The following is a 26753-nucleotide window of genomic DNA, read 5'->3' on the forward strand; positions in this document are numbered from 1 at the left end:
CTAGGGCATTGGAAACTAAAGAGAAAATAAACAAATGGGACTACATCAAAATAAAAAGCTTCTGCACAGCAAAAGAAACCATCAACAAAACAAGAAAACCCACTGCGTGGGAAAACATATTTGCCAATGTCATATCTGATAAGGGCCTAATCTCCAAAATTTATAGGGAACTCATACAACTTAACAAAAGGAAGATAAACAATCCAATCAAAAAATGGGCAAAGGATCTAAATAGACACCTTTCAAAAGAGGACATTCAGAAAGCCAAGAGACATATGAAAACATGCTCAAAGTCACTAATCATCCGAGAGATGCAAATCAAAGCAACAATGAGGTACCATCTCACAACTGTCAGACTGCCTATCATCAACAAATCAACAAACGACAAGTGCTGGAGAGGATGTGGAGAAAAAGGAACACTTGTGCACTGCTGGTGGGAATGCAGACTGGTGCAGCCACTATGGAAGACAGTATGGAGTTTCCTCAAAAAACTGAAAATGGAACTCCCATTTGACCCTGTGATCCCACTTCTAGGAATATATCCCAGGAAACCAGAAACACCAATCAGAAAGGATATATGCACCCCTATGTTCATAGCAGCACAATTCACCATAGCTAAGATCTGGAAACAGCCTAAGTGCCCATCTGTCGATGAATGGATTAGAAAACTGTGGTACATCTACACAATGGATTACTATGCTGCTATAAAAAAGAAGACACTCTTACAATTTGCAACAGCATGGATGGAACTGGAGAGCATTATGCTAAGTGAAATAAGCCAGTCAGTGAAGGAAAAATACCACATGATGTCACTCATTTCTGGATAATAAAGACCATTATAAACTTATGAACAAAAATAGATACAGAGGCAGAGCTGCCTCGAACAGACTGTCAAACTACAGCAAGAAGGCCGGGGAGGGTGGGAAGGCAGGAGGGGGGTGGGTAAGAGATCAACCAAAGGACTTGTATGCATGCATATAAGCATAACCAATGGACATAAGACACTGGGGGGTAGGGGAGGCCAGGGGATTGTCAAGGGCGGGGGGGGGGGGAAAGGAGACATATATAATACTCTTTGTAATACTTTAAGCAATAAAAAAAAAAAAGAGCAACCAGAACTGTAAAAATAAATAAATAAATAAATAAATAAATAAATAAAAATTAAAAAAAATATTAAACAGAATGCTTTGCATTGGTTATGTATCATCATCTTTAAAGTTTTTTTGTTTAATAGTGTATGTTATACTACTTGGTTTTTATGGTAAAAAGGAATTCTGAGACCAGGATTTTACTATATAAAAGTAGATCAAAAGTTAAATTTGATTTCAGTACTAAGAGAAATTAATGCCTAAAGATTCCCATATCTTATTTAGTTGGGAATGGTTCTCAAAATATGTTCGTAGATATTGCCTTGTTCCCCACCCTTCCCACACACAGAATTATGAAGAGAAATTAGTGTTTTCTAAGCTTCCTTCAGTTTACCCAAACATAGACTGTGTTTGCTTGTTAGAGCTGAGAGTCCTTTGTACTCTGGTTTCCTTTTCACCAAGTAAGCTTCTCTCCTTTGCTCTCCCATTCATGTGTCGTGGCTGCCTTCTTGCAGCCCTATTTCATGCACATACACTTGAGCAGACACAGCCAGTAAAGCAGTTAACAGCGGAGCAGAAAGGATTGAGTACAAACACACACAGGTGCCATCTTCCCTGGATAGAGCACTCCCCTCCAAACTGTGTGTGTAATGCTGATCTATGATACTGTGTCATGTTTTCTATTTTTATTATCTACTGTGTGAAAGCAGGAGCTGAATTAATACTGTGCTTGTGTAGAATGCCTCTGAGGATATGGGATGGGGGATGGGGGTAGTTTTTCATGTGACTTATCTCTGACATGCTACAGCGGAACTGAAAACACTCTTTTGCTCATCATACACAGAGGAGAGAAAAAAATTCCAAGATTGAGCTTGCAGAATTTGTGGGGTATATTTAGATTTTTCTTCCTGTGTTTTTCTATTTTTCAACTTTGCCTAATTTTGTAAGGGTTGGTAGTGGGGTATGACCTTTGCATAACAAGTAGATTGAGGTAAGGAAGAAACGGGCTGCCACAATGATTTGTATGATGAGGGACTGTTTAAAATCTCCGAGACATCGTGACCCACATTGCGACCCACCTGAGAAACGGTTAGTGAGCTCCTTGCCCATCTCAAGTGTTTATAAGTAACAGTATACAAATAGCTTTATTCTTATGCCTTTTTTCTGCCATACAAATCTTAAGAACATTGTACCTACATATCCAGAACAGTTGAGTTTTGTCTTCATTTAAAATCTCACCTCAAGAAGGTGAGAAATATAAATGTAGCATGCAGTTGTCCCTTAAGTATCTTCCTCTTCTTTGGTGTAATTGTCTCATTTTTCCTTTATGCTACAGTTTAATGGAGCCTACACTTATGTTTGGGTTATGTCTAGGATGAAACTGAAATACCATCATGAAACTCTAAGGGTAAACTTGGCAGTACTAGTCTGGAGGATTTCCTGAATGCCATCCTCCCTTCTTAATATTGCCTTCTTTTACCTTCCCCCCAACCCACTCCAAAAATGTATTACTGTAGAATCCTATTGCTTTTTCTCTTATTTTGTAGAAAAGAAGGTGAAGGGAGCTGCTGTGTGTGTGTGTGTGTGTGATTTCAGTACTAACAGCAGTTAAATTAATAACATCAAAAGAAATAGCTTTATTTTGTAATTCTGAATCTAAGATTGCTTAGGATTCATTCATTAAGAATCCAGCTCTGATGGATCATGTACGAATTTTTTTTAAATTTTTTTCTTCTTTTCCTATCATGTATGAATTTAGATAATGATGTTTCAAAGTAAAAGGGGATCCTACCTTGTTCGATCTGAAGAGTAGAAAGATAAATGCTACTGATTCATTTTTCACTTAGTATACATTGTTTTAAAAATTTGATCAGTTGGCAGTGATCAGTGATCTAAAATAGCTTTTTTTAGCAGATGTATTTTATAGAGCAAATGGCCCATATATTGGCGATTCTTTCCATTTTTCTCTATATTTCATTCTAAAATTGTTACACACTAGTGATTTAAGGGGACATTAACACTAAAGTAAATGCCCTTTTCCTTAATATTGTTGGTTGTTTCTATTAGCCATTTTCATTTGATTTAACAGTGGTACTCAAGGGTTAAGCTTACAGAGCTGATGCAACCCCTCCTTTTCATTACGGCAATTTTCATTGGATAGCATTTCCATAGCAACAGTGAGATCAGTGAAACCTGAGTGTTTCATTGATTATTTTTCTCTTCCTTTTTAAATCTATTCTCTTTTCACCACATTTTAGTGAGAAAGCGATTTTTTTTAACAAACAGAGCTTATATTTATTTCTGTTCCATAAATAATTAAAAGAGGGTAGAAAAATCTGCCCGTCATTTAAAAATTGAATGTTTCACTATGTATTTAAAAAGCGATTCAGGATTAGGAGGCTGGATAACCATACCGGCTGTAGCTGATGTTCTCAAATATTCTTGCATTGTTTGCTGGTCTTCTAGGGAAAAGAATAATGTGGAACAGGACCTTAAGGAGAAAGAAGATACTCTTAAACAGAGGACAAGCGAGGTTCAGGTATGTGAGCTATGAAATTCAGTATTCCATTTCTGATTTAGGAGAATATATTTTAAATGTAAAAAATGAATATATTTTACTATGTGATGGCTGTGATGTTGGTGAACAGATCAAGAAATGTCTATTCTATATGTGATATAAATAGTTGTCTTTTATAAAATGATGGTTTTATGGCCTGCAGAGATCACACTGCAATGAGAAAGCAGTATTTTTTCAGCATAAATTTCTAGTTTTGAAAGTATTTTAAAGATAATATTTAACTGCATATTGTACTATTAAAGGTAAGTTTGAATGAGTTACGATATAAATATTATTACACCAGTAAAATTAAATGAGTGAAATTGTCATCAACATCGTTATCATCTTGAAAACGCAAATTGCTTTTTCAAAGATGTGAGATTTTGTTAGCTAGGAGACCTGGTATTTTAAAGAACTGTTTTTGCATAATACTGGTAGGGTGGGAAATTACATGGAATAATTTAAAATAGTATTTTATAAGTTGCTTAGTAGCCAGGATATCTTAAACTTTTTCATATAGAGATTTAATTCATTTTCAGTAAATGCTATGTTAAGTAACTTCATTTTACAAATAAAATAGAAAAGACAAACCTCGGTTTCTGATTGGGAAATGACACAAAAAAGGGTATTTCCAAACATTAAAAATACAGAAAATTGGTCAGTGTTGCAGTGAGAACAGTACGCATTGCATGTGACCATGTTACTGGGGCATCATTTCCTGAATGCTGCACCAGTACATGCAGGAGGTTGAGTGTAAAAACACTGGTAGCAGTTGCCATCTCATGGATGGGATTTCTTAACATGTTACTTGTATGTTGGATTTCCCTGCTTATCTCAGTTCTAAATAGGTAAAAGCTATAAATGGTTAGATTCATTGATTTGTTCTGATGTGGGACATTCACCAGAGATTTTTACCGGGTAGACTGTGATAGGATGGGGGAGAATGATTTATTGAGGGATTGACGAAGAGGCCAGAGAGACTTCTTGTTTTATTTATTTATTTATTTGGGGGGTGGGGGGGGGTGATGGAGAGAAGGAGAGAGATAGAGGGAAAAACATTGATTTTTGTTGTTTTATTTATTTATCCATTCATTGGTTGATTCTTGTATGTGCCCTGACTGGGGATCGAACCTGCAACCTTGGTCTATTAAGATGATGCTCTAACCAACTGAGTTTCCCAGCAGGGCCCAGAGAGACTTCTTTTTGGAAGTTAATGTTCATGTTGGAAGACTGCATTTATTACATACACTGGGATTTCCCCAAACATGATGCAGAAGTCAAGAGATCATCACTAATGTTTTTTCTCTTTGGGGTAATGAAATGGGGGTTACTTCAATTACATTATTTTTGAGCTTATTAGGAAATGCAAAAAAAGTCATAGACTTTAACAGTTATTGCTAAAAATAGTTGAAGGATAGAAGATAAAACAATCTACAAAAGTTTTCTCGATCTGAAGAAATAAATACAGTTACTGATATAATCTTGGACAGTTTCTAAAGTTAACCAGATAATGTTTCAAAGTACAAAGTTTTTTATGATAGACAATATTTTGTGATTTGTATCTGTCTACATGTTGGTTTTCCCTACTGGATCATTTGAGGATGTAAATTTAAATAGCCAGTTTGAACTAAGATTTTGTTCCTTTTAGGCTAAATGGGCTGTCCTATATAATGAAAGCCTAATATGCTAAGTGTCCGGTGTCCATTTAATCAATCAAAGCGTAATAGAATGATATGCTAAGGCCACTCAACCACTTGCTATGACATGCACTGACCACCAGGGGGCAGATGCTCCGAATGGTAGGTTAGCTTGCTACTGGGGTCCAGCCTACTGGGACTGAGTGAGATGGGCCAGACACTGTCCCTCCTGTGGTCCCTCCCTGGCTGGCCAACCTCTTGCGTCCCTCCCTGGCCCTGATTGTGCACTGGTAGGGTCCGTCAGCCTGGCCTGCACCCTCTCGCAATCTGGGACCCCTTGGGGGATGTCGGAGAGCCGGTTTGGCTTGATCCCGCAAGCCAGGCCAAGGGATCAAGTCCTTGAATATTTGATTTCTTATAATTGTAGTTTTGTTGTCAGTCAGAATTTCTTCTTGATTTGCTTATCCTTCATTACTTAGTGGTGACGGTAAGGTATATGTTAAACCTTAAGTTTTGTTAAATCCAGATGTTTGATTAGCATAGGAAGTCTAAATTGTTGAAATTTTGCCATAAGTAAAAGGCATCTTGGAGCATGGTTGGTACAGACCAAGTTGTTTGTAATGGTCAAACATAAGTTCACTGAAAAAGAACAGTGGATTAAAACTTTGCATTAGTAGCCTAGCCCATGTAGCTCAATGGTTAAGCGTCTACCCATGAACCAAGAGGTCACTGGTTTGATTCCAGGTCAGAACACATGCTCAGGTTGCAGGCTCCATCCCCAGTAGGGGGCATGCAGGAGGCAGCTATCAATGATTCTCTCTCATCGTTGATATTTCTATCTTTCTCGCCCTCTCCTTTCCTCTCTGAAATCAATAACAATATATTTTTTAAAAACACAATAACTTTGCATTAGAAGATACATTACTTATTCTATTCCAATACAGGTATTGGAATAGAATAAGTATTATCCATGGTAATGAGACACTAGACTAAGATGACATGGATAATTGACATCTAGAAATAATTAAAACTTTTCATTTTAGTGATCGTTTTCAATTTTCTGAAGCACAAGACAACTTATCAGAAGTGGTAATCTGTAGAGTTCATTACCTATTGAATTAACTCTGATTTACTCATTGGTAATGAGGTAGTAAGAACATGGATAATTAAAATCTGTAAGTAATTACAACTCCTAGTTTTTATTTTTTAATTTCTCTGGCAAATGGCAGTTTACTGGAGCTATTTATTAATCAGTAGCAGAATAAAAAAATGTGAACTCTGCTTCTTTCTGACCCAACTTTTCTAATGAAGATGCTAATGAGAAATGCCAACATAAAGGCCTCAGGGGAGAAGTAAGGGAATTTTTACCTATCCGTGGGTGTCTGCCCAATCCAAAATCCAAACATGACTTTTCTGAGTGTTCTTGCCTTTTTCCATATGTAGAGTCACAAATAATTATTATATGAACTCATATCTTAAGCCAGAAACCAAACTTTCAAAGCCTTTATAATGTGTGACCAATGTGCCAAAAGACTATTTTTGTCTGTTTTGGATTTATACAGTCTTCCTAATTTAGTAAAATTAGAAAATCTACTATATAATTAAATTTTTGTTTCCTGTCCCATGAACTACATACTGAAAACTTTCAGTTCAAGATTTTTTTCTTGAAAACCAAGTCAACTTCAAATTTAATTTAATAAGTGTCTCCCAGAGTAATTGGCACCAGGTAGAAGTTCAGTAGATGTTCTGATTAGTAGTATTATTACATATCGTACTGTCGTCTCCTTATTACCTTCCCTTCATTGTCAAGCTCCACATTGGATTATCTGCACTTAGGACTTACCAGTTTGAAAATACCTTTATTTATTCCTTTATTTTTGCTTTTGCTATCACATTAGCTGCCAACCTACTTTTTTTCTATTTTTGTTGCTTTGTGTGGCCATTTTTTCCCGTTCTATCCTTTCAGTAACCCTATTTAGTTTGATGTGCTTTAATTTTTCTGCTCAGGACCAACAACAATATTAAGGTCATATCCACTGGTTACTGCTTTCTTGGATTCACTCTCCTAGATAATCTCCTACCTCTCTGACCCTTCGCTTCTATTGACTTTGTCAGGAACTGACATACTTCTTCCTCCCCCACATCCTTCTTTTTCTGTACCCCTTGCCATCCATATACTGATGACTCCCAAGTATTTATCCAGCCCTCTATTCTCCTGAGTACAGAATCATCTCTCCACTTAGGCATTTTGGTGTTTATCATTTCAAGGTCACTTTATATAAAATGAGTTTCATCTTGTTGGGGGGAAAATACTTCAATTTTGAACTTTCCTATTTCTGCCAGTGCTTTTCGTTTTCACTGCTGCCTCTCATATCACCTAACATGTAAAAATTTAAAGTCAGAGCATAAGTGCTTAACCCATCCTCTTGCCTTTCTTCCTAAACTAATTTTATTTTTAATATTATTATTTTTAATCCTGAGGATATGTTCATTGATTTTAGAGAGAAGGGAAGGAGGGAAGGAGAGAGAGAGAGAGAGAGAGAGAGAGAGAGAGAGAGAGAGAGAGAGAGAGAGAACATTGATCCATTGCCTCTGTTATGCGCCCTGACCAGGGATTGAAATCCCAACCTAGGTATGTGCCCTTACTGGGAATTGAATCTGCAACCTTATTTGGTGAATGGGACAGTGCTCCAACCAGCTGAGCTACCTGGTCAGAGGGGCAGCCTGTCAATGTTTCTCTCTCACATTGATCTCTCTGTCTCTCCTTTCTTCTCTCTAAAATTAATTTTAAAAAAGACATTCTTAAATGTACTTTTAAGGAAGCCATTGGCAACAGAAATCAATAAACCTCAATTTTGTGCATGAAATTAAAAATGGGCCCTAACTGGTTTGGCTCAGTGAATAGAGCGTTGGCCTGAGGACTGAAAAGTCCCAGGTTCGATTCCGGTCAAGGGCATGTACCTTGGTTGTGGGCACATCCCCAGTAGGAGGTGTGCAGGAGGCAGCTGATCGATATTTATCTCCCATCGATGTTTCCAGCTCTCTGTCCCTCTCCCTTCCTCTCTGTAAAAAATCAATAAAATATATTTTAAAAAAAATGGGTCAAGACCCACTCAATCTACAGATAGGTTTGGTAGCACAGTACATCATGAAGAGTCAGACTTTTTCACAGTGTTTGTACTACCCTCATGCAAAAGAGGCTCTTAATTATTTATACTTTATCAGTAAAAGTTCAGTAATTCATAGTAACTGTCCATTTTTTTTTCATTTTAATTCAGAGATTGACTTATTTTGGGTGGAAATAAAATTAGATACATGAGCTCAACATTCTTTTTCTAGTGATTACGCTCTTAGAACATGCTGGAAAGCATATGATTGGGAAATAAAGTCAAGCTGTTAGTGAGATTTTTCTAACACCCACCCTAGTTTCTGTTCTTTGACTTAAACATCTTGCTATACAATTGGTACTTTTTTATATTAAGAATACTTCTGTAACTTCTGTTTTGAGAAGTAGGCCAATATAATGAATGTATCTAATTATTTTTAGTTTTGGTTTAGTCTATAGAGTTTTTTAACCAGTTAAACATCAATAAGTGTGTTATACTTAAATTAGTGTCCTTTTTGTTAATTTTTTTACTCTGTATTTTATATGAAACAAATGCAAACATTCATGTTGATAATATTTCATAGGTTTAGTACTTAAGTTACTTTTTTCAGTTTTCCAACTGACTTAGGTTGTAAAATGAATGATTTTACTCTTTAATATAACTACGAGTTTTTATGTATTTTTTAAAATTTTATTTTCTGTACCCTTATAGTACTTCATGGGGTGTGGAGGGATGGGGATAAGTTTATCATGTTTAGTAACTTGTATAATTTCTAGAAAACAAGACATTTTCCTTGAAATTTCTTTTTAAATAAAGCCAAGATCCCAGCTCAAGGGATCCCTTCATTCCTGGATGAGGAACCTTGGATGTGGCTAGCTTTGGTGTTTTCTAAAACAAACCTTGGCACTGTATTTTAGTAGTCTGTTCACTTCATCCTTGCCATTCTCTAAGTGCTATTGTCCTTTTGCTGTAGAGCATGATCATGGAAAATAGAGTATGACTACTGACCAGTGTTACTTTTAGGAAAGGGAGTAGGATAGGAGGAATGATCAAGGGAACATGCATTAACTGTACTGTTAAAATTTTTTGTACAGCAGGAGAATATTTATATAAAATTTGTATAATAGAAAAAAAATTATCTATGTGAGTGGTCATTTTAGATCATATAGGGTTCTTCTCTTATAGACAAAATTTGTAGGAACCTTTAATTCCATTTATAAAATTATTTTTGCTGAGGCAAGTTTTTACTGATGATGAATTTAGCTTAATTTCATTTAGAACAGGAGGAGGAGGGTGGGGAGGGGGGAAAGTCAAGCGTTATGAATTTCATTAATGTGTTTAGTTACATCGTTTCACTTTTCTAAATTATCAGAATAGCAAAAACAGTTAAGATAGAAGGGGCAGGAGTCTTAAATGAAGCCCAGTTTACAAACACTATTTAATGTTTACGAATTGTGATAATATCATCTGCAAAATAAATCTTCAAAGCCCATCAGCTTGTCAGTGTCAACCTATTCTAAACCCCTCATGTCTTAAGTTCACCTTAAACACAAAGGTCCCTTTTAAGAGAAAATTCGTTGATATTAATATTCAAGACAGGAACCAAAATATAAACTATACAAAAGAATGAAATAAATGTTACATAAAGAAAATACAAGGTAAAAAATGTGTAACTTATGTAGCTATACAGCACAATGTGGAAACAACTCTCAGATACACTGGAGAGGGAATAATGAATAAGAAAGTAACTCTAAACAAAATTAATGAAGAAATGTTTGGGAAAAAAGAAGAAATAAAGTAGAGTCTGACTACAAAGTCATCGGCAAATGTCTTCTGTCACTCACTTGATGGGATGACATTTGATAGTGCTGAGATCATGCGCTGATTCAGGAGAGGATTTTCCCAAACGGCTATCATAAGGGAAAGAGAAAATTATCCTAGTTTAGTGGAAGATACTGTTTGCTAGGATTACCTGCCACTGTCCTACTCATGGGGGGAGGGAGATAAGCATTTGCTCAGGATAAGCAAATCTGTACCAAAATAAAATAGCCAAGTATATCTGGATACTGATATTGCTGTGGAAATTGTAATTTTTGACATTTCCAGATTATAAAAGTAATATGTAAAAAAAAAAAAGTGATATGTATTCAGAGTAATCTCGTAAAATATCGTAATCTTGTAAAATATAGAAAAATAAATAAAAAGAAAAACACAATTTCACATTCGAGAGAGAACCATTAACATTTTTGCTGTATTTTCTATGACTATACATAAAGTAGAGGCCTGGTGCACAAAAATTTGTGCACTCGGGGGTTTGGGGTCCCTCAGCCCGGCCTGTGCCCTCTCGCAGTCTGGGACCCCTCGGGGGTGACCACTTGCTGGCTTAGACCTGCTCCCCGGGGGATTGGGCCTAAGCTGGCAATCAGACATCCCTCTGGCAGCCCGGCAGCCCTCGGGGGATGCCCACTTGCCAGCAGGGAGCAGACCTAAGCTGCAGTCGGACATCCTTAGCGCTGCTGAGGAGGCAGGAGAGGCTCCCACCACCACCGCTGTACTGGCAGCCATCAGCCTGGCTTCTGGCTGAGCAGAGCTTGAGTGTGAGAGCGCACTGACCACCAGAGGGTAGCTACTGCATTGAGCGTCTGCCCCCTGGTGGTCAGTGTGTGTCATAGTGACCAGTCATTCCCAGTCTTTCTGCTGTTAGGGTCAGTTTGCATATTACCCTTTTACTATATAGGATAGAGGCCTGGTGCACGGATGGGGGCTGGCTGGTTTGCCCTGAAGGGTGATCCAGATCAGGGTGGGGGTCCCGCTTGGGTGCCTGGCCAGCCTGGATGATGGGCTGATGGCTGTTTGCAGCTGGTCACACCCCTTTCAGGATGGGGGTCCCCACTGGGGTGCCTGGCCAGTCTGGGTGAGGGGCTGAGGGCCGTTTTCAGGCTAGCGGGCGACTGAAGCTCCCAGCCTCTTTTTTTTTTTTTCGTTTTTTTTTTTATTCTGGGATTTATTTACCTTCTATAGCTGTCACTGGAGCTGAGAGCCGGCTCCAGCTCTGAGGCTGTCGCTGGCTGAAAGCAGGTATCTGGGTTTGTTTAGCTTCTATAATTGAAACTCTGTTGCCATCACTGGCGCTCTAAGCTCTGAGCCCGCTGGCAGCTGAAAGCAGGTTTCTGGGTTTGTTTAGCTTCTATAATTGCAACATTGTTGTATCTGGAGCTCAGAGCTGGGCTGCGGCAGGTGGGGAACCTTGGCTTCCTCCGTCACTGGAGCAAGCAAGCCTCATGTTCGCTTCAGCTGCATGGCTGCAGGCCGCCATCTTTGTTGGCAGTTAATTTGCATATCCTGCTGATTAGTCAATGGGAAGTGTAGCGGAGGTATGGTTAATTACCATGTTTGCCTATTATTAGATAGGATGGCTTTCTATTTGTGATTCAGTCTTTGTATTCAGCTTTTAAGAATTAGCATTATGTCCTAGACATTTTCTTATATGACCCTGTTAAGGTAAATTTTATTTTTATTAGGTTTACAATAAAAGTAGAGATCAAGTTATATCTAATTATAAATACTACTAGAGGCCCAGTGCACAAAAATTTGTGCACTGGCAGGGGGGTAGGGGGAGTGTCCCTCAGCCAGACCTGTGCCCTCTCACAGTCTGGGACCCCTTGGGAGATAACCACCTGCTGGCTTAGGCCGGCTCCCCGGGTGGCAGATGGCAGGCCCAGATCCCATGCTGGGTCGCAGATGGCAGGCCCTCTGCCGCACTGCCCCGCCCTGCTGCCTGCCACACACGGCAGGCCCGGTGGGCACTGGGGCGGGGCAGGCAGATCGCGATTGGCCCGGTGGGCAGTGGGGCGGGGCGGGGCGCAGGGCAGGCGGATCACGACCTGCCGTGCCCCGCCCCACTGCCTGCCAGGCCGCGCACATGGACTGCAGGCCCGGCAGGCGGCGGGGTGGGCGACAGCTGGCGGCGGGGTGGGCAGATCGCACTGTGCTGCCCCGCCTGCAGTATGCAAATTTAACAGCCATCTTTGTTGGGTTAATTTGCATACTCTTCTGATTGGCTAGTGGGTGTGGCGAAGGTATGGTCAATTAACATCTTTGTCTTTTATTAGTGTAGATATATCATTACGTATGTGAAGTCCAACGTTGTTCTTTGGAGTTTAGGAGAGAATGGGAAATTAGACTAGAATATTTGAGGATGGAAATAGTTAACATATTTTTCCTATTCCTGCCTTTGAATACTTTTTAGAATATATTTTTATTGATTTCAGAGAGGAAGGGAGAGGGAGAGAGAGATAGAAACATCAATGATGAGAAAGAATCATTGATCAGCTGCCTCCTGCACGCCCCCCACTGGGGATCGAGCCTGCAAGCCCTGCATGTGCCCTGACCAGGAATCGAACCAGTGACTTCCTAGTTCATAGGTCAACATTCAACCACTGAGCCATGCCAGCTGGGTTGAACATTTTTAATTAAAGGAAAAGAAAAAAAATTTCTCCCAGTATTCTTAAAAACTGCTTTTTAGGCCAGCATATTTTTATGTACAAACTATATGATTTAAATATTTTACTATATATCTGTAATATGTATAATAATACAGTAAGGCATTCACAATGAGTGGCATTTAAAAATAATTTAATTATAAGACTTTTTCAAACTGTTGTATTACTCAAGCTACTGTGTTGAAGTGGAGTAGTTATTCTGCCTTCCTGAAGAATAAGAATAGCCCATAATATAATGTATAAAACAAATATATAAACTTAAAAACACAAGAAAGGTATATGCCACAGTGACATGCTAAAGCAGTAAAGATTATTTCCATTTAATGGAAATTTTAAATGTCAGATCAGTCTTGGTCTACACACTATAAAAATTGTGAATAGAAATTTAAGTATTTTAATCTAACAAAGGGCATTTTATCACATCGATTGGTTACCTCCTGCGCTTGCCCTGGAGCCTGTGACCTTAACAAGAACCGAACCCAGGATCCTTCAGTCCGCAGGCTGATGCTCTATCCACTGAGCAAAACTGCTAGTCATGCCTAAATTTTTAACCTAACCTACACTGTTAACTGATCCATACTTAAATACAGAGATACTGTTTTATACATGCACCTGGCATTGGCTCTCAAAAAAGACATGCAATAAATACAATAAACATATAATTATTTTTCAGTTTTTGTTTCTTCTTATTCCATATGTCCAATTTTATTTTTTTTAAATAATTTACCAGATAGGAGTGCTCTTTAATCACTCTGCTATTTCTACAGATGGTTCTCCCTCATCTGTAAAATAAAGTAAAACTGGTTACAAAACACATCAGAACTTTCAAATCTGGGCCCCAAACTACCTTCTTTTCCACTAGATCATCACTTTGACTCCCAGAACTGCCTGAGCCCTCTCCCTTGGCGAATCTGACTCTGCTTCCCTCTAATTAAGGCAGTCACTTCCAGGTTCCCAGATTTGGAAATGAGGGAGGAAAGTTACTTATCCTGACAGCCCTGCAAAGGGTCTCCCAGGAATGACATCAGGGGTGGAGTGGGATTCTATGGGGTTCACACTATTCTGTGGTGGCTGGACCCCTTAGTCCTCATTCATGAAGGTCCTCATCTTGGATCCTGATTTGTGTTGGCCCTTTTCAAGAAAAATTTTAAAGAGAGCAGAATGATAGTTATAATTTAGATTTGATTAGTTGGCAAGAGAAAATATAAGATGAAAAGCAATTATAAAAAGCATTGTTCAATATTTTATTTAATCACAGAAGCATCTACATTTACAGGCATACCTCCTTTTATTATGCTTTATAGGTATTGCATTTTTTATTTTTATTTTTTACAATTTGAAGGTTTGTAGCAACCCTGCATTGAGCAATTCTATTCGTGCCATTTTCCCAACAAGCTCAGATGATGGTTAGAATTTTTTAGCAATAAAGTATTTTTGAATTAAAGTGTACACATTGTTAGGAGATAATGCTATTGCACATTTACTAGACTACAGTATCGTAGTAACGTAACTTTTATATGCATTGGGAAACCAAAAAAAAAAAAAAAATGATGTGACTTGCTTTATTGCAATATTTGCTTTATTGCAGTTGTCTGGACCAAACCTGCAATATTTTCAAGGTATGCTTGTATTTGAAAAATAGTGGCACACATGTGTGAGACATTTAGTCTACAGATAGTATATAGCCTAGTGATTAAGAGCTCAAATTCTGGACCTAGTTTGAATCCATCACTTGCTAACTAACTTTGAATAAGTTACTTGATCATCTACGCCTCCATTTTCTCATCTGTAAAATGAATAATAATTGTACCTACCTTGTAGATTTATCATATAGATTATAAATTAGTTAATATATATGAAAAGCCTAGAAGAGTACCTAGCACATTGTAAGCACTATTGAAAGTGTTTGCTGGAGATTAAAAATGGCAATGGAGTAAGTGGAAGCTACACTGACACTCTCCCAGAACCAAACTAGAAATACAACTAAAATACAGAAAATACCACCCTGAAAAATAAACTGAAGACTAGCTAGAGCAGCGGTTCTCAACCTGTGGGTCGCGACCCCTTTGAGTGTCAAACGACCCTTTCACAGGGGTCGCCTAAGACCATCGGAAAACACATATATAATTACATATTGTTTTTGTGATTAATCACTATGCTTTAATTATGTTCAATTTGTAACAATGAAAATACATCCTGCATATCAGATATTTACATTATGATTCATAACAATAGCAACATTACAGTTATGAAGTAGCAACGAAAATAATTTTATGGTTGGGGGTCACCACAACATGAGGAACTGTATTAAAGGGTCATGGCATTGGAAGGTTGAGAACCACTGAGCTAGAGAGAACCCTTATAACCAAGAATGGAAAGTGGAGACCACATAGAGACTGGTAGGAAGTGTGGATGCACAAAAGAGCTGGCCAGGATTCCACAGGCAGCAGCTGAAGATCTGGAGGGATATCTCGGCCATGGGGAGTTCACACTGAGAACTTTGGAGTCTAAACCCCAGTCCAGAGAACCAGAACTGAGAGGGACCCCACAGAACATCTGGCTGTGAAAAGCAGCAGGGTTGCTGTCTGCCAGAGATGGCTGGATATGCAGGCACCTTCTTAAAGGGCCAATGCACAAAATTTCATGTGCAGCCACTTACCTTGGGCTCCAGCACAGGGAGGGCAGAGTGGACTGGAGCTGAATGAGGAGAGTCCAGGGTTGGGGGCTCGAGGGTTGAGCTCAGAAAGCAGTCACTCAGTTTTCCTGTGCTGAGTCATTCCCTCTTGCTACAGAGGATATCTTCTCCAGTGGGCCTTTATTATCCAGAAGGTTTTTGACTGAGGAGAAGGCAGTTGCTCCCACCCCGTTGGAAGCCCTCTTGCCCCACCCTGTGGTCTATAGCCTGAGGCAAATTATGTCTCTGAGAATAACAGTCAGACTTCAGGCAGAGGTGGATCTCTGGAGGCTTTGAGTCTTTGCCTGATTTCCTTCTGGGCTTGGGGCTAGGAAAAGCAGAGCCTGGTGTATATTTTGGTCCTTTCCAAAGGCACCCAGCCACAGCAGAGGGAGCCACAAGCGGTGGATTGCTGATAGCTCCAAACAGAGGACTCAGGGCGAGTCAGAAAACAGTATCTGACATTGTCCTGCATTAGAGATGGGGAGTTCTAGCAGATCTACCTAATACATAGACACAAACCCAAATAGGTAACCAAAATGGGGAGACAAAGAAACAACCCCCAAATGAAAGAACAAGAGAATTCTCCAGAAGAAGAGGTACACAACATGGAGATAAGAAATTTTCCCTGGCTGGTTTGGCTCAGTGGATAGAGCGTTGGCCTGCGGGCTGAGGGGTCCCAGGTTCTATTCCAGTCAAGGGTGTGCGCCTTGGTTGCCGGCACATCCCCAGTGGGAGGTGTGCAGGAGGCAGCTGATCGATGTTTCTCTCTCATCGATGTTTCTGTCTCTTTCCCTTCCTCTCTGTAAAAAAATCAATAAAATATATTTTAAAAAAAAGAAATTTATCAGGTGTAGAGTTTAGAATAATGATGTCAAAGATGCTCAGCATGAGAAAAGATATAGTAACTATGAAAAAAGACCAGTCGGAAATAAGAATGACATAGCACTAATAAATAATAACATTGGAAGGAATACACAGCAGATTAGGGAAAGCCAAAGTTCAGATCAGTGAATTAGAAAAGAGGGTAGAGCCCTAACTGGTTTGGCTCAGTGGATAGAGCGTCATCCTGCAGACTGAAGGGTCCCAGGTTCAATTCCGGTCAAGGGCATGTACCTTGGTTGCAGGCACATCCCCAGTAGGGAGTGTGCAGGCGGCAGCTGATCGATGTTTCTCTCTCATCGATGAACAGTTTTAAAAAAAAGGAGGAAGAGGGAATAATCAGTGAAAGATCCTGAGATGAGAGCATTTCTGGCATGTTTGAGGAGCAGCAGTGAGGTCTGTATGGCTAAAATTGAGCAAGCAAGAAAGAGCAGTAAGAAATGAAGTTGAGAGATGGGATCATGTAGGGCTATTGTAAGGACTTTGGTTTTTACAGTGAGGGAGATGGGGCGTCGGTGTAGAGTTTTGAGTAGAGGAATGACATCATCTGACATAGGTTTCTAACAATTGGCTGCTGTACTGAAAATAAACTGACTGATTGGAGCTAAGATGTTAGAGAAAGAGAAGAGTCGAAGATGATGACATATTTTTTGGCCAGACAAACTGAAAGGGAGTGGAGAGATTGAGGATGAGGAAGATTTGGGGGCAGGAGGGGATGCCAGGAGTTTTTGACATGTTTGTGAAAATCATCAGACATCCAAGGACAGATTTGAGTAAGCAAATTAGATATCTAAATCTGGAATCTAGGGAAGAGGTCCTCAAGTAAAGATTGTATTTAAAGCTACGAGTCCTCCAATCCACCTATACAATATAATTAATAAAATAATATTTTATTTTTCTTCTCTTAAATAGGCTCTTAAAAATTGTTGGCTTAATCTTCCCCTGTCTCCAAAGAGAATAAATATGTTCCTTTTCTTATATTTCAGGATCTTCAAGATGAAGTCCAAAGGGAGAGTACTAATCTGCAAAATCTCCAGGCCCAGAAACAGCAAGTACAGGAACTCCTCGATGGGCTGGATGAGCAGAAAGCCCAGCTGGAGGAACAACTCCAGGAAGTCAGAAAGAAATGCTCTGAGGAGGCTCAGCTGGTAAAGACTGGCCATTTACTGCTGTATTTACACCTTAGTTGCTTTCCCTGGCTTAAAATGGGAACATTTCTCTGTTTCTTGTTGTTGCTGTCATTAGGTGGCAATCTCTCATCAACATCAGGCACATGAAGGAAATGGAACTTAGTTCACTCAGAAATTACAGGCCTTCTTTAGGGAAAATAGGGCACTTACTGTACTATTTTTCCAAATTTTATTTGGAAGTACGGTACCTGTGCCTTTTAACTATTTATTCCCTAATTGTCTTTTCTATCAAATGTTTACATTTAAAAATACCAAAATAGTAAGCTAAACAAATAAATGTATTGTATTATGGAACATTTTAATGACATCTCTTTTTTTAATCCCTCTTTCTTCTCATTCACCTCCATATTATAGATCTCATCCCTGAAAGCTGAGTTAACTAGTCAAGAATCGCAGATCTCCACTTATGAAGAAGAGCTGGCCAAAGCTAGGCAAGAGCTGAGTCGCCTACAGCAAGAAACAGCAGAATTGGAGGAGAGTGTGGAGTCAGGGAAGGCCCAGCTGGGACCTCTTCAGCAGCACCTGCAAGATTCACAGCAGGAACTTAGTTCAGTAAGTCTTTATAGCAGCAAGAAATATGAGAAATATGCTCAGATGGGCGCTCGCATATCCCTGTAGTAAATAATACTTTCTCAACTTCTCTTTTCTCTCTCTGCCTAGTGTATTATTCATTTTTCAGTAATTTCATGCAAACAGGTTTCTTGTTGCCTGTCATAAATTAAACTATCATTCATTTTGTATGTGTGATAATAATCATTGGAGTCATGGTTAAGATGGTTTAGTTTAAGTGCTGGCTCTGCTACTTACTATCTGGATCACTTTAGCATCAGGTTCCTCATCTTTAAAACTGGAGAATTAATAATACCTCTACCTCCCAGGGCTGCTATGAGGATTAAATGAAGCAAAACCTGTGAGACATTTTAGCATAGTGTTTGATACATAGATGCTAAGTGTTGTGTGTTTTTATACCCAGTATCTTGTTGTGATTCTAATTTTGAAATCAGTCTTGCTTACGTGGCAACTTTTAATTTTTAAAATAGAAAATTGGTCTTTATATAGATAAATGTGCAGCGTTGTGGTGGGTTCAGTATATAGATCCTTTGCTTTGTTATTTCTAGGCCTTCCTAAATGGAGAATATTTTATAGAATGATAATAAGATGGTTAGACAGGAGCATAGAGATCATGTAGCTATTAACTTAAAAATAAAAGGAAGGGCCTTTCAAAATGAGAGGCAAAAAGCATTTATTTGAGATCAATAAGAATAGCTATTTGGTACACACTAGGCAGAAACCCATATCGTGTTTTTATGAGAAGTGGGAGGGGAACAATTACATCGACTGAAGGAAGGCATTTCTGTTGGTTCAGATAAATATAACATAGTTAATTCTAAACTTTTTTTGTTTGTTTTAATTATTGACACTGTTACAAATCCCCCCCATTTCCCCCACCTTTGCCCAATTCCACCCAGCCCCCAACACCCCCTCCCCTTAAACATTTTTAATTTTCAGTCCAGCAGTCTTAATAACTGTTTTTTGTTACCTTTGCAAACAGTTTTTTGGGACACAGTGTTTCCCTATGCCCAGTCCAAAGGTTATTTTGCCATGTTTTTTTGTCATTCTTTTTTTTGTGGTTAATCCTCACCTGAGGATATTTTTTCCCATTGATCTTAGAGTGGGAGGGAGGCAGGGAGAGAAAGAGAATGAGAGAAAGAAACATTAATATTAGAGAGACACATCGATTGGTTGCCTCCTGCACCTGCTCCCAACTGGGGTCCAGGGATCAAACCTGCAACCCAGGTTTGCGCCCTTGGCTAGGAATCAAACCTGAGACCCTTTGGTGCATGGCTGATGCTCTGACCACAGAACCACACCCTGTTTTAACATTCCAGAAGTTTGAGGCATAAGATGTACAAAGCAGTACCTCTGCCATGACAGATCTGGCTCCATTTAAAGTTGGCTCCATTTATTTTTTTGGACATAGCCCATTCCTTTTATTTTGAATTTGAACAAACTGTAACAATAATGTGTTAGGGTCACCAAAGGAGGTACACAAGAGGCTGAAAGTGGTAAAGATTTATAAATTTATTGGGTCATCTGGAAACCAGATGGGCTGAGCTCCAAAATGGCGCCAGCACTCAGGAATAGTGTATCACAGATTTTAAAGGACTCTAGGCAAGCTTTTTTGATGGAGAATTCTCTGGGTAGGTCCAGATCCTGGGCAAATCCAGTGGGGAAAGTTACTGCTCTTAGCAAATGGAATGTGGTCTAAGCAAAAGGGAATGTTGGTTGTAAAATGATCTAATGGTCAGTTTCCCAGGGGAGGGCATATTGATTCCATTATTTGACCAGACCTAACATAATGTTTTTGAGATTCATCCATGTTGTAACATGTATCAACATTGTATTCCATTGAATGTTTCTAGGTATTTTGTTTATTCCTTCCCAGTTAATGGACATTTGGAGTCTTCCTACTTTGGGGCTATCCTATATAATAAAGAACTAATATGAAAATAGTCATCACACCCTCATGCCAGGACCGGGGGACCTGAGGCCAGGCCGGGGGACCTGAGGCTGCACCCCTGCCGGTGGGGCTTGACAGGGGACCTGAGGCTATGCCCCCCACCCTGCGGGGCTTGACAGGAGTGGGGCTGGCTGGGTCTGGGTCTCGCGCTTTTTCAAGGCACACGTGGGTGAGCAGGGACTTGACTCTGGGCCCCAGACTCTGACAGGAGGGAGATTTTCATATACATTTTACTAATTTTCTTTCATTTCTGACACTTCTATTATAGAGAAAGGGCAAATAGCAATATTAAAATATTTCCTCTAATTAATCCCCTTTTAATGTGCACAAATTTTGTCCTGTATAATAAAAGCCCAGCAACCAGAATGACTGCTCGACCAGTTGCTATGAGGTGCATTGACCACTTCTCGGTTCCTAACACCACCCCCCTCCCCCCACCTGCAGCCTCCAATTGCAGCATGGCGAACGGGGAACTGGGTGGGTGGTGGCAGGGTGGGACTGGGGACTGGCGAGCGGGCAGAAGGCAAACCTCTTGGTCCCTTCCCCTGGCTCACAGGCTCCGATGGATCAGCAGATGGTGAACAGGGGAACCGGGGTGGGTGGTGTTGGACTGGGGACTGGTGAACGGGTGGAAGGCAGACCTCTTGATCTCTCCCCCCGGCCCGCAGTCTCCGATGGATCAGTGGATGGCGAACGGGTGAACTGGGGTGGGTGGCACGGTGGGGCGGGACTGGTGAGCAGGCGGAAGGCAGACCTCTTGGTCCCTTCCCCTGGCCCGCAGGCTCTGATCGATCGGTGGCAGTGGGGGGGCAGGATTGGGGACTGGTGAACGGGCAGAAGATGGCCCTGATCACAGGCTAGGCCTAGGGACCCTTCCCACGCATGATTTCATGCGCTGGGCCTCTGGTCTATAATAATAAAAGGGTAATATGCTAATTAGACCAGATGTCATTCTGGATGTCATTCCGGACGAAGCCGGGGCTGGTGGGAAGCCTGGGTCCCGGGTGCCGGCAGGTGGCCTGAGGGAAGCCAGTCTGGGTCCTGGGTGCCAGTGGGCGGCCAGAGGGAAGCCAGCCTGGGTCCTGGGTCCTGGGTGCTGGTGGGTGGCCGGAGGGAAGGCAGCCCAGATCCTGGGTGCTGGCTGGTGGCCAGAGGGAAGCCAGCTCGGGTCCCAGGTCTGCGGGTGGCCAGAGGGAAGCCAGCCTGGATCCGGAGTGCCTGCCGGCAGCCAGAGGAAGCAAGCCCGGGTCCTGGGTGCCTGCCAGCGGCTGGAAGGAAGCAAGCTCGGGTCTCAGGTGCCAGAGGGAAGCCGGTGCTGGCAGCCGGGGGAAGGAAGGCCTACTCTTGCACGAATTTCATGCATCGGGCCTCGAGTAATGAATAATGCTGCTACGAACATTTGCATAAAATTATTTATGTGGACATATATATTTTTTCATTTCTCTTGGGTATGGAATCGTTAGTTATATTGTAAAGTTTTGCTCAACTTTTTTTAACTTTAAATTGCCAAACTGTTTTCCAAAGTGGCTGTACCATTTTACATTCCCCTCAGCAATGTCTGAGGGTTCCAGTTTCTCCAAATTCTTACCAACACCTTCATTGTCCACTTTTTTAATATAGCTATTCTAGAAGGTATTTCCTTAATGATTAGCAATGCTGAGTATCTTTTCATGTGCCTATTAGCCATTCATATATCTCCTTGGATGAAATGTCTATTTAATTCTTTTGCCCATTTTTAAAATTGGGTTGTCTTCTTGTTATTAAATTATAAGTTTTTAAAATATATATTCTGGACACAATTCCTTTATCAGATGTTTGATTTACAAATAATTTCTCTCAACATCTGGCTTGTCTTTTTTGTTTTCTGTTCTTTGACTTTTTGAAAGGGGACTTCTTGCCCAGCTGGCATTGCTCAGTGGTTGAGCATCGATCTATGAACCAGGAGGTCACGGTTTGGTTCCTAGCCAGGGCACATGCCCAGGTTGAGCTCAATCCCCAGTTTGGGGTATGTGGGAGGCAGCCGATTGATGAGTCTCTCTCTGAAATCAATAAAAATATGTTTTTTAAAAAAAGAAGAAAGGGGACTTCTTTCAAAGGAAGGAGTATAAATAAGAAAAGTAGACAGGACTCGGTATTATTAATTATCATTAGAAAATAAAACAATGTTTGTGAGCAAGGAAAATAGCCTCAGTAAACTGTATTACCACGTGTGCCAGAATATGTTTGGTATCTTTAGAAGGAATTATTGCCTTGCATCTGACCTCCAAATCTTAAGAATAAATATGTTGGGCTCATACACAAAAATAATACCCATCATACAGATGCAGTAGTAAATGGATATACCAGCCTATTAATTCTATTTAGGGCAGTTTGTTCTCCATGGTTATGTCTGAGACAGTACAATCTTGAAGAGAACACAGGCTTAGTGACAGGTGTATGAGAGAGCCAGACACAACTCAAGCTCATACAACTCAAGCTGTATTCTAAGACAGGTTATTTTTGTAATTAAATATATTTTATTAAGACAATCATGAATAACATTTTAAGTAAAAAATATCATTGAAATTTAAAAAAAATAAATAATAAACACGCCTCTATTTTTTACATTTTACTCAATGGCTTGTGTGTCTTTCCCACAGCGGGCAGTATATTCCCATGAGTCTGTAAAAATGAAAATCTGGTTGTAAATTAGCCTGAGACTTATTGCTCTCTAAAGCTTACACTAGCTTTTCTGGAAAAAGGACTAGTTGACGAAAATTTTTCTAACTTGCTGAATTTTCATCTTTAATTCTTACCTAGTACTTGAAGCAAGAAAAAAGCAAAGGACCTCTGACCTTAAATCTCTTGTGGTTATACGATGTATGCTGCTTTTATACAAGTACTTTAAAGGTGTTTTAATAGTTTATTGTACTTTCCTTGCACAATTTACAAAGAGCTGGTGTTGTATGACGTATTTTTTTATATCACCTTAAGTTTACTCAGAGACTAAGGAAGAACACAGGCTTAGTGACAGGTGTATGAGAGAGCCAGACACAAGAATGTCTAGTTCTCTTCAAGATTCTACTGTCTCAGACATAACCATGGGGAACAAACTGCCCTAAATAGAATTAATAGGCTGGTATATCCACTTTCCACTGCATCTGTATGATGGGTATTATTTTAGTGTTAAGGTTTTAAATTTTTGATGGCAAGGTTGTAGTAGGTATTGAAATTAAGTGGTCATGATAAAAAAAAAATGTTTAATGAAAGAATAGAAAACATCAGGATGCATTACATGTAGTAAGGATAAGTATTCATGAAACTTGTTTCACCACTGTATAAGCATATATGTGTATGTGAAATCATATATAAGCTATGTATGATTATGCATGTGTCTATATTATCACATTGCGTACCGCTCAGGAGTTTTCTCGTGTTTCTCGCGCCATCTGTTAAGGACCGCTCACGAGTTTTCTCTTGTTTCGCGCCCCATCTGTTAAGGACCTTAGATGTCAACACACTGTCTTGTCCACTGTGAGGCGCGGTTACAGTGTTTTGGCCAGGTTCAAGCCTTGGACTAATGAAAGGACAGGGTCCGCTCACTGCCATGATCAAGTCCCAGCTGGAGGGCAGGGCCCTCCCAGCACAATCATAGCCAACAGCTGTGGTTGTAAGCTTGAACCTGTGGTCCGAACACGTAGCCCCATGTGCCTTGTGATAGAGTTTAGGTGCATGTAATTGAGTAGGGTTGAGACTCACAAAAATGCTGTAAACAACGTGATCATGCCCCTACTTTGCCTTGTGGCATCTGCTATAAAATAAAGACACAGCTTGTGGGCGCTGGCGTTGTCTCCTCTTCAGGAAGCAGCATCCCACCGAGACCCAGCTATTATTCTCTTGTCTGTCTTTCCTTAATCCTTTCACCACCCCCCCCCCCCCCAGAGACACCCTTGGCCGTGCTGGCGCAGCACAGTCCACATCCAATGAAGCGATCTCATTGGTGGAAACTGCAGGTCAATCTACGAAAAACTATATAATTGCACGAACCCATAAAGCATTGCAGTTACATTGTATTTTGGTCATTCGAATAGTCTTCGTCTTCAAGTTCCTGGCGCTTTTAGAAATGCCCTCTCTCAGAAAAAGGAAGGAAACCAACGAAACTGATACACTTCCGGAAGTATTTAACGATAATTTATCAGATATTCCTAGTGAGATCGAAGATGCAGATGACTTTTGACGATTCCGGAGACGATTCTACTGATTCTACTGACAGTGAAATGATTAGACCTGTAAGGAAGCGCAAGGTGGCGGTGCTTTCAAGTGATTCCGACACTGACGAAGCTACTGGATAATTGTTGGTCTGAAATTGACACACCACATCGCTTACAAATGTTTGAAGGTCATGCTGGGGTCACTACATTTCCGTCTCAGTGTGACTTTGTACCCTCTGTGACCAATCTCTTTTTTGGTGATGAATTGTTTGAGATGTTGTGCAAAGAGCTGTCCAGCTATCACGATCAAACCGCAGTGAAACGCAAAACACCATCTAGAACACTAAAGTGGTCTCCAGTTACACAGAAGGACATCAAGAAATTCCTTGGCCTAATTATTCTGATGGGTCAAACAAGAAAAGATTGCTTGAAAGACTATTGGTCAACAGATCCTTTGATATGTACCCCTATATTTCCACAGACAATAGGTCGCCATAGATTTGAGCAAATATGGACATTCTGGCATTTCAATGATAACACCAAAATGGACAGTGTCTCGGGGAGACTTTTCAAGATCCAACCTGTGCTGGATTATTTCCTGCATAAATTTCGAACAATATACAAACCAAAGCAACAGTTCTCTTTGGACGAGGGAATGATTCCATGGAGAGGACGTTTCAAATTCCGCACATACAACCCAGCGAAAATAACAAAATACGATTTACTTGTTCGGATGGTGTGCGAGAGTGATACCGGTTATATCTGCAATATGGAGATATATACACTGCTGAAGGAAGGAAATTGCAAGAAACTGTTCTTTCAGTCCTTGGACCCTATCTTGGCATATGGCACCATATTTACCAGGATAATTATTACAATGCTACATCTACTGCTGAATTGCTACTACAGAACAAAACTAGAGTCTGTGGGACTATTAGGGAGAGTAGAGGTTTACCGCCAAATTTGGAAATGAAAACATCAAGAATGAAGAAAGGTGACATAATATTTTCCAGAAAAAGCGATACTCTTCTCCTAGCATGGAAAGACAAGCGAGTTGTCCGAATGATATCAACGACCCATGACACTCTGTCTCGACAACAGGAAAAAAAAAATGGAAAAATGGGAGAGAATATTGTAAAACCTACCTGCATCAAGGAATACAATGCCCACATGGAAGGCGTTGACCGTGCAGATCAATTCCTTTTGTGTTATTCCATTCTAAGGAAAACGATGAAATGGACAAAAAAAAGTAGTGCTGTACCTTATATATAAACTGTGGACTTTTCAATTCATTTAGAGTGTACAACATCCTCAATCCACAAGCAAAAATGAAGTATAAACAGTTTCTGCTATCGGTGGCGAGAGACTGTATAGCAGATGACAATAATGAAGGCTCTCCGGAACCAGAGACAAATCTGTCCAGCCCTTCCCCTGGGGGTGCAAGGAGAGCACCTCGTAAAGATCCACCCAAAAGGTTGTCAGGTGATATGAAGCAACATGAACCTAAGTGTATTCTAGCGAGTGGAAAGAAAAAATTTCCTACGAGAACCTGCAGAGTTTGTGCCGCCCATGGAAAAAGGAGCGAATCTAGATACTTTTGTAAGTTTTGTTTGGTCCCTCTTCATAGAGGAAAATGTTTTATGCAGTACCATACGTTAAAAAAGTACTAGGAACTTTAACTGTTTAATTGCTTAATTGTTTTTGTAAATAAAAATGTTATAATTATTGAAAAACAACACCTAAAGTGCATTATGATGATTTAAATAACGTGCAGTTTGCCCAGAAATGTGCGGTCCGTGGTGTATGTCTTAGAGATTTCTATGTGGTACGCAATGTGTTATATACTAGAGGTCTGGTGCATGAAATTCGTCACTTGGGGGGAGGGGTCCCTCAGCCTGGCCTGTACCCTCTCACAGTCCAGGAGCCCTTAGGAGATGTCTGACTGCTGCAGAGGCGAGGGAGGCTCCCGCCACTGCCACTGTGCTTGCCAGCCGTGAGCCCAGCTCAGAGCTTCTGGCTGAGCGGTGCTCCCCCTGTGGGAGCACACTGACCACCAGGGGGCAGCTCCTGCATTGAGCATCTGCCCCCTGGTGGTCAGTGCACATCATAGCGACTGGTCGTTCTGCCGTTTGGTCCATTTGCATATTAGCCTTTTATTATATAGGACAGGGGTGGGCAAACTTTTTGACTTGAGGGCCACAATGGCTTCTTAAACTGGACCGGAGGGCTGGAAAAAAAGCATGGATGGAGTGTTTGTGTGAACTAATATAAATTCAAAGTAAACATCATTACATAAAAGGGTAAGGTCTTTTTTTTTTTTTTTTAGTTTTATTCATTTCAAACGGGCTGGATCCGGCCCACGGGCCGTAGTTTGCCCACGGCTGGATTGTGTTTATATTTATGTA

The 26753-nt window shown here is 40.3% G+C and overlaps 2 protein-coding genes across 6 annotated transcripts in view; one reads left to right on the forward strand and one right to left on the reverse strand.

Moving 5' to 3' along the window:
* Positions 1–26753, reverse strand: part of LOC132231104 (calmodulin-like) — a 428233-nt gene that overhangs the window by 86724 nt on the left and 314756 nt on the right. The gene's annotated exons all lie outside the window — the stretch shown is intronic.
* Positions 1–26753, forward strand: part of EPS15 (epidermal growth factor receptor pathway substrate 15) — a 123046-nt gene that overhangs the window by 63697 nt on the left and 32596 nt on the right. For all 5 annotated transcript variants that reach the window (XM_059689626.1, XM_059689622.1, XM_059689623.1 and 2 more), the window contains exons 13-15: positions 3555–3627; positions 17434–17595; positions 17992–18189. In XM_059689626.1, coding sequence (XP_059545609.1) covers positions 3555–3627; positions 17434–17595; positions 17992–18189 — 433 coding nt within the window. The remainder of the gene's footprint in view (positions 1–3554; positions 3628–17433; positions 17596–17991; positions 18190–26753) is intronic.

This window comes from Myotis daubentonii, chromosome 3, assembly GCF_963259705.1.
Source record: "Myotis daubentonii chromosome 3, mMyoDau2.1, whole genome shotgun sequence".
NCBI lineage: Eukaryota > Metazoa > Chordata > Mammalia > Chiroptera > Vespertilionidae > Myotis > Myotis daubentonii.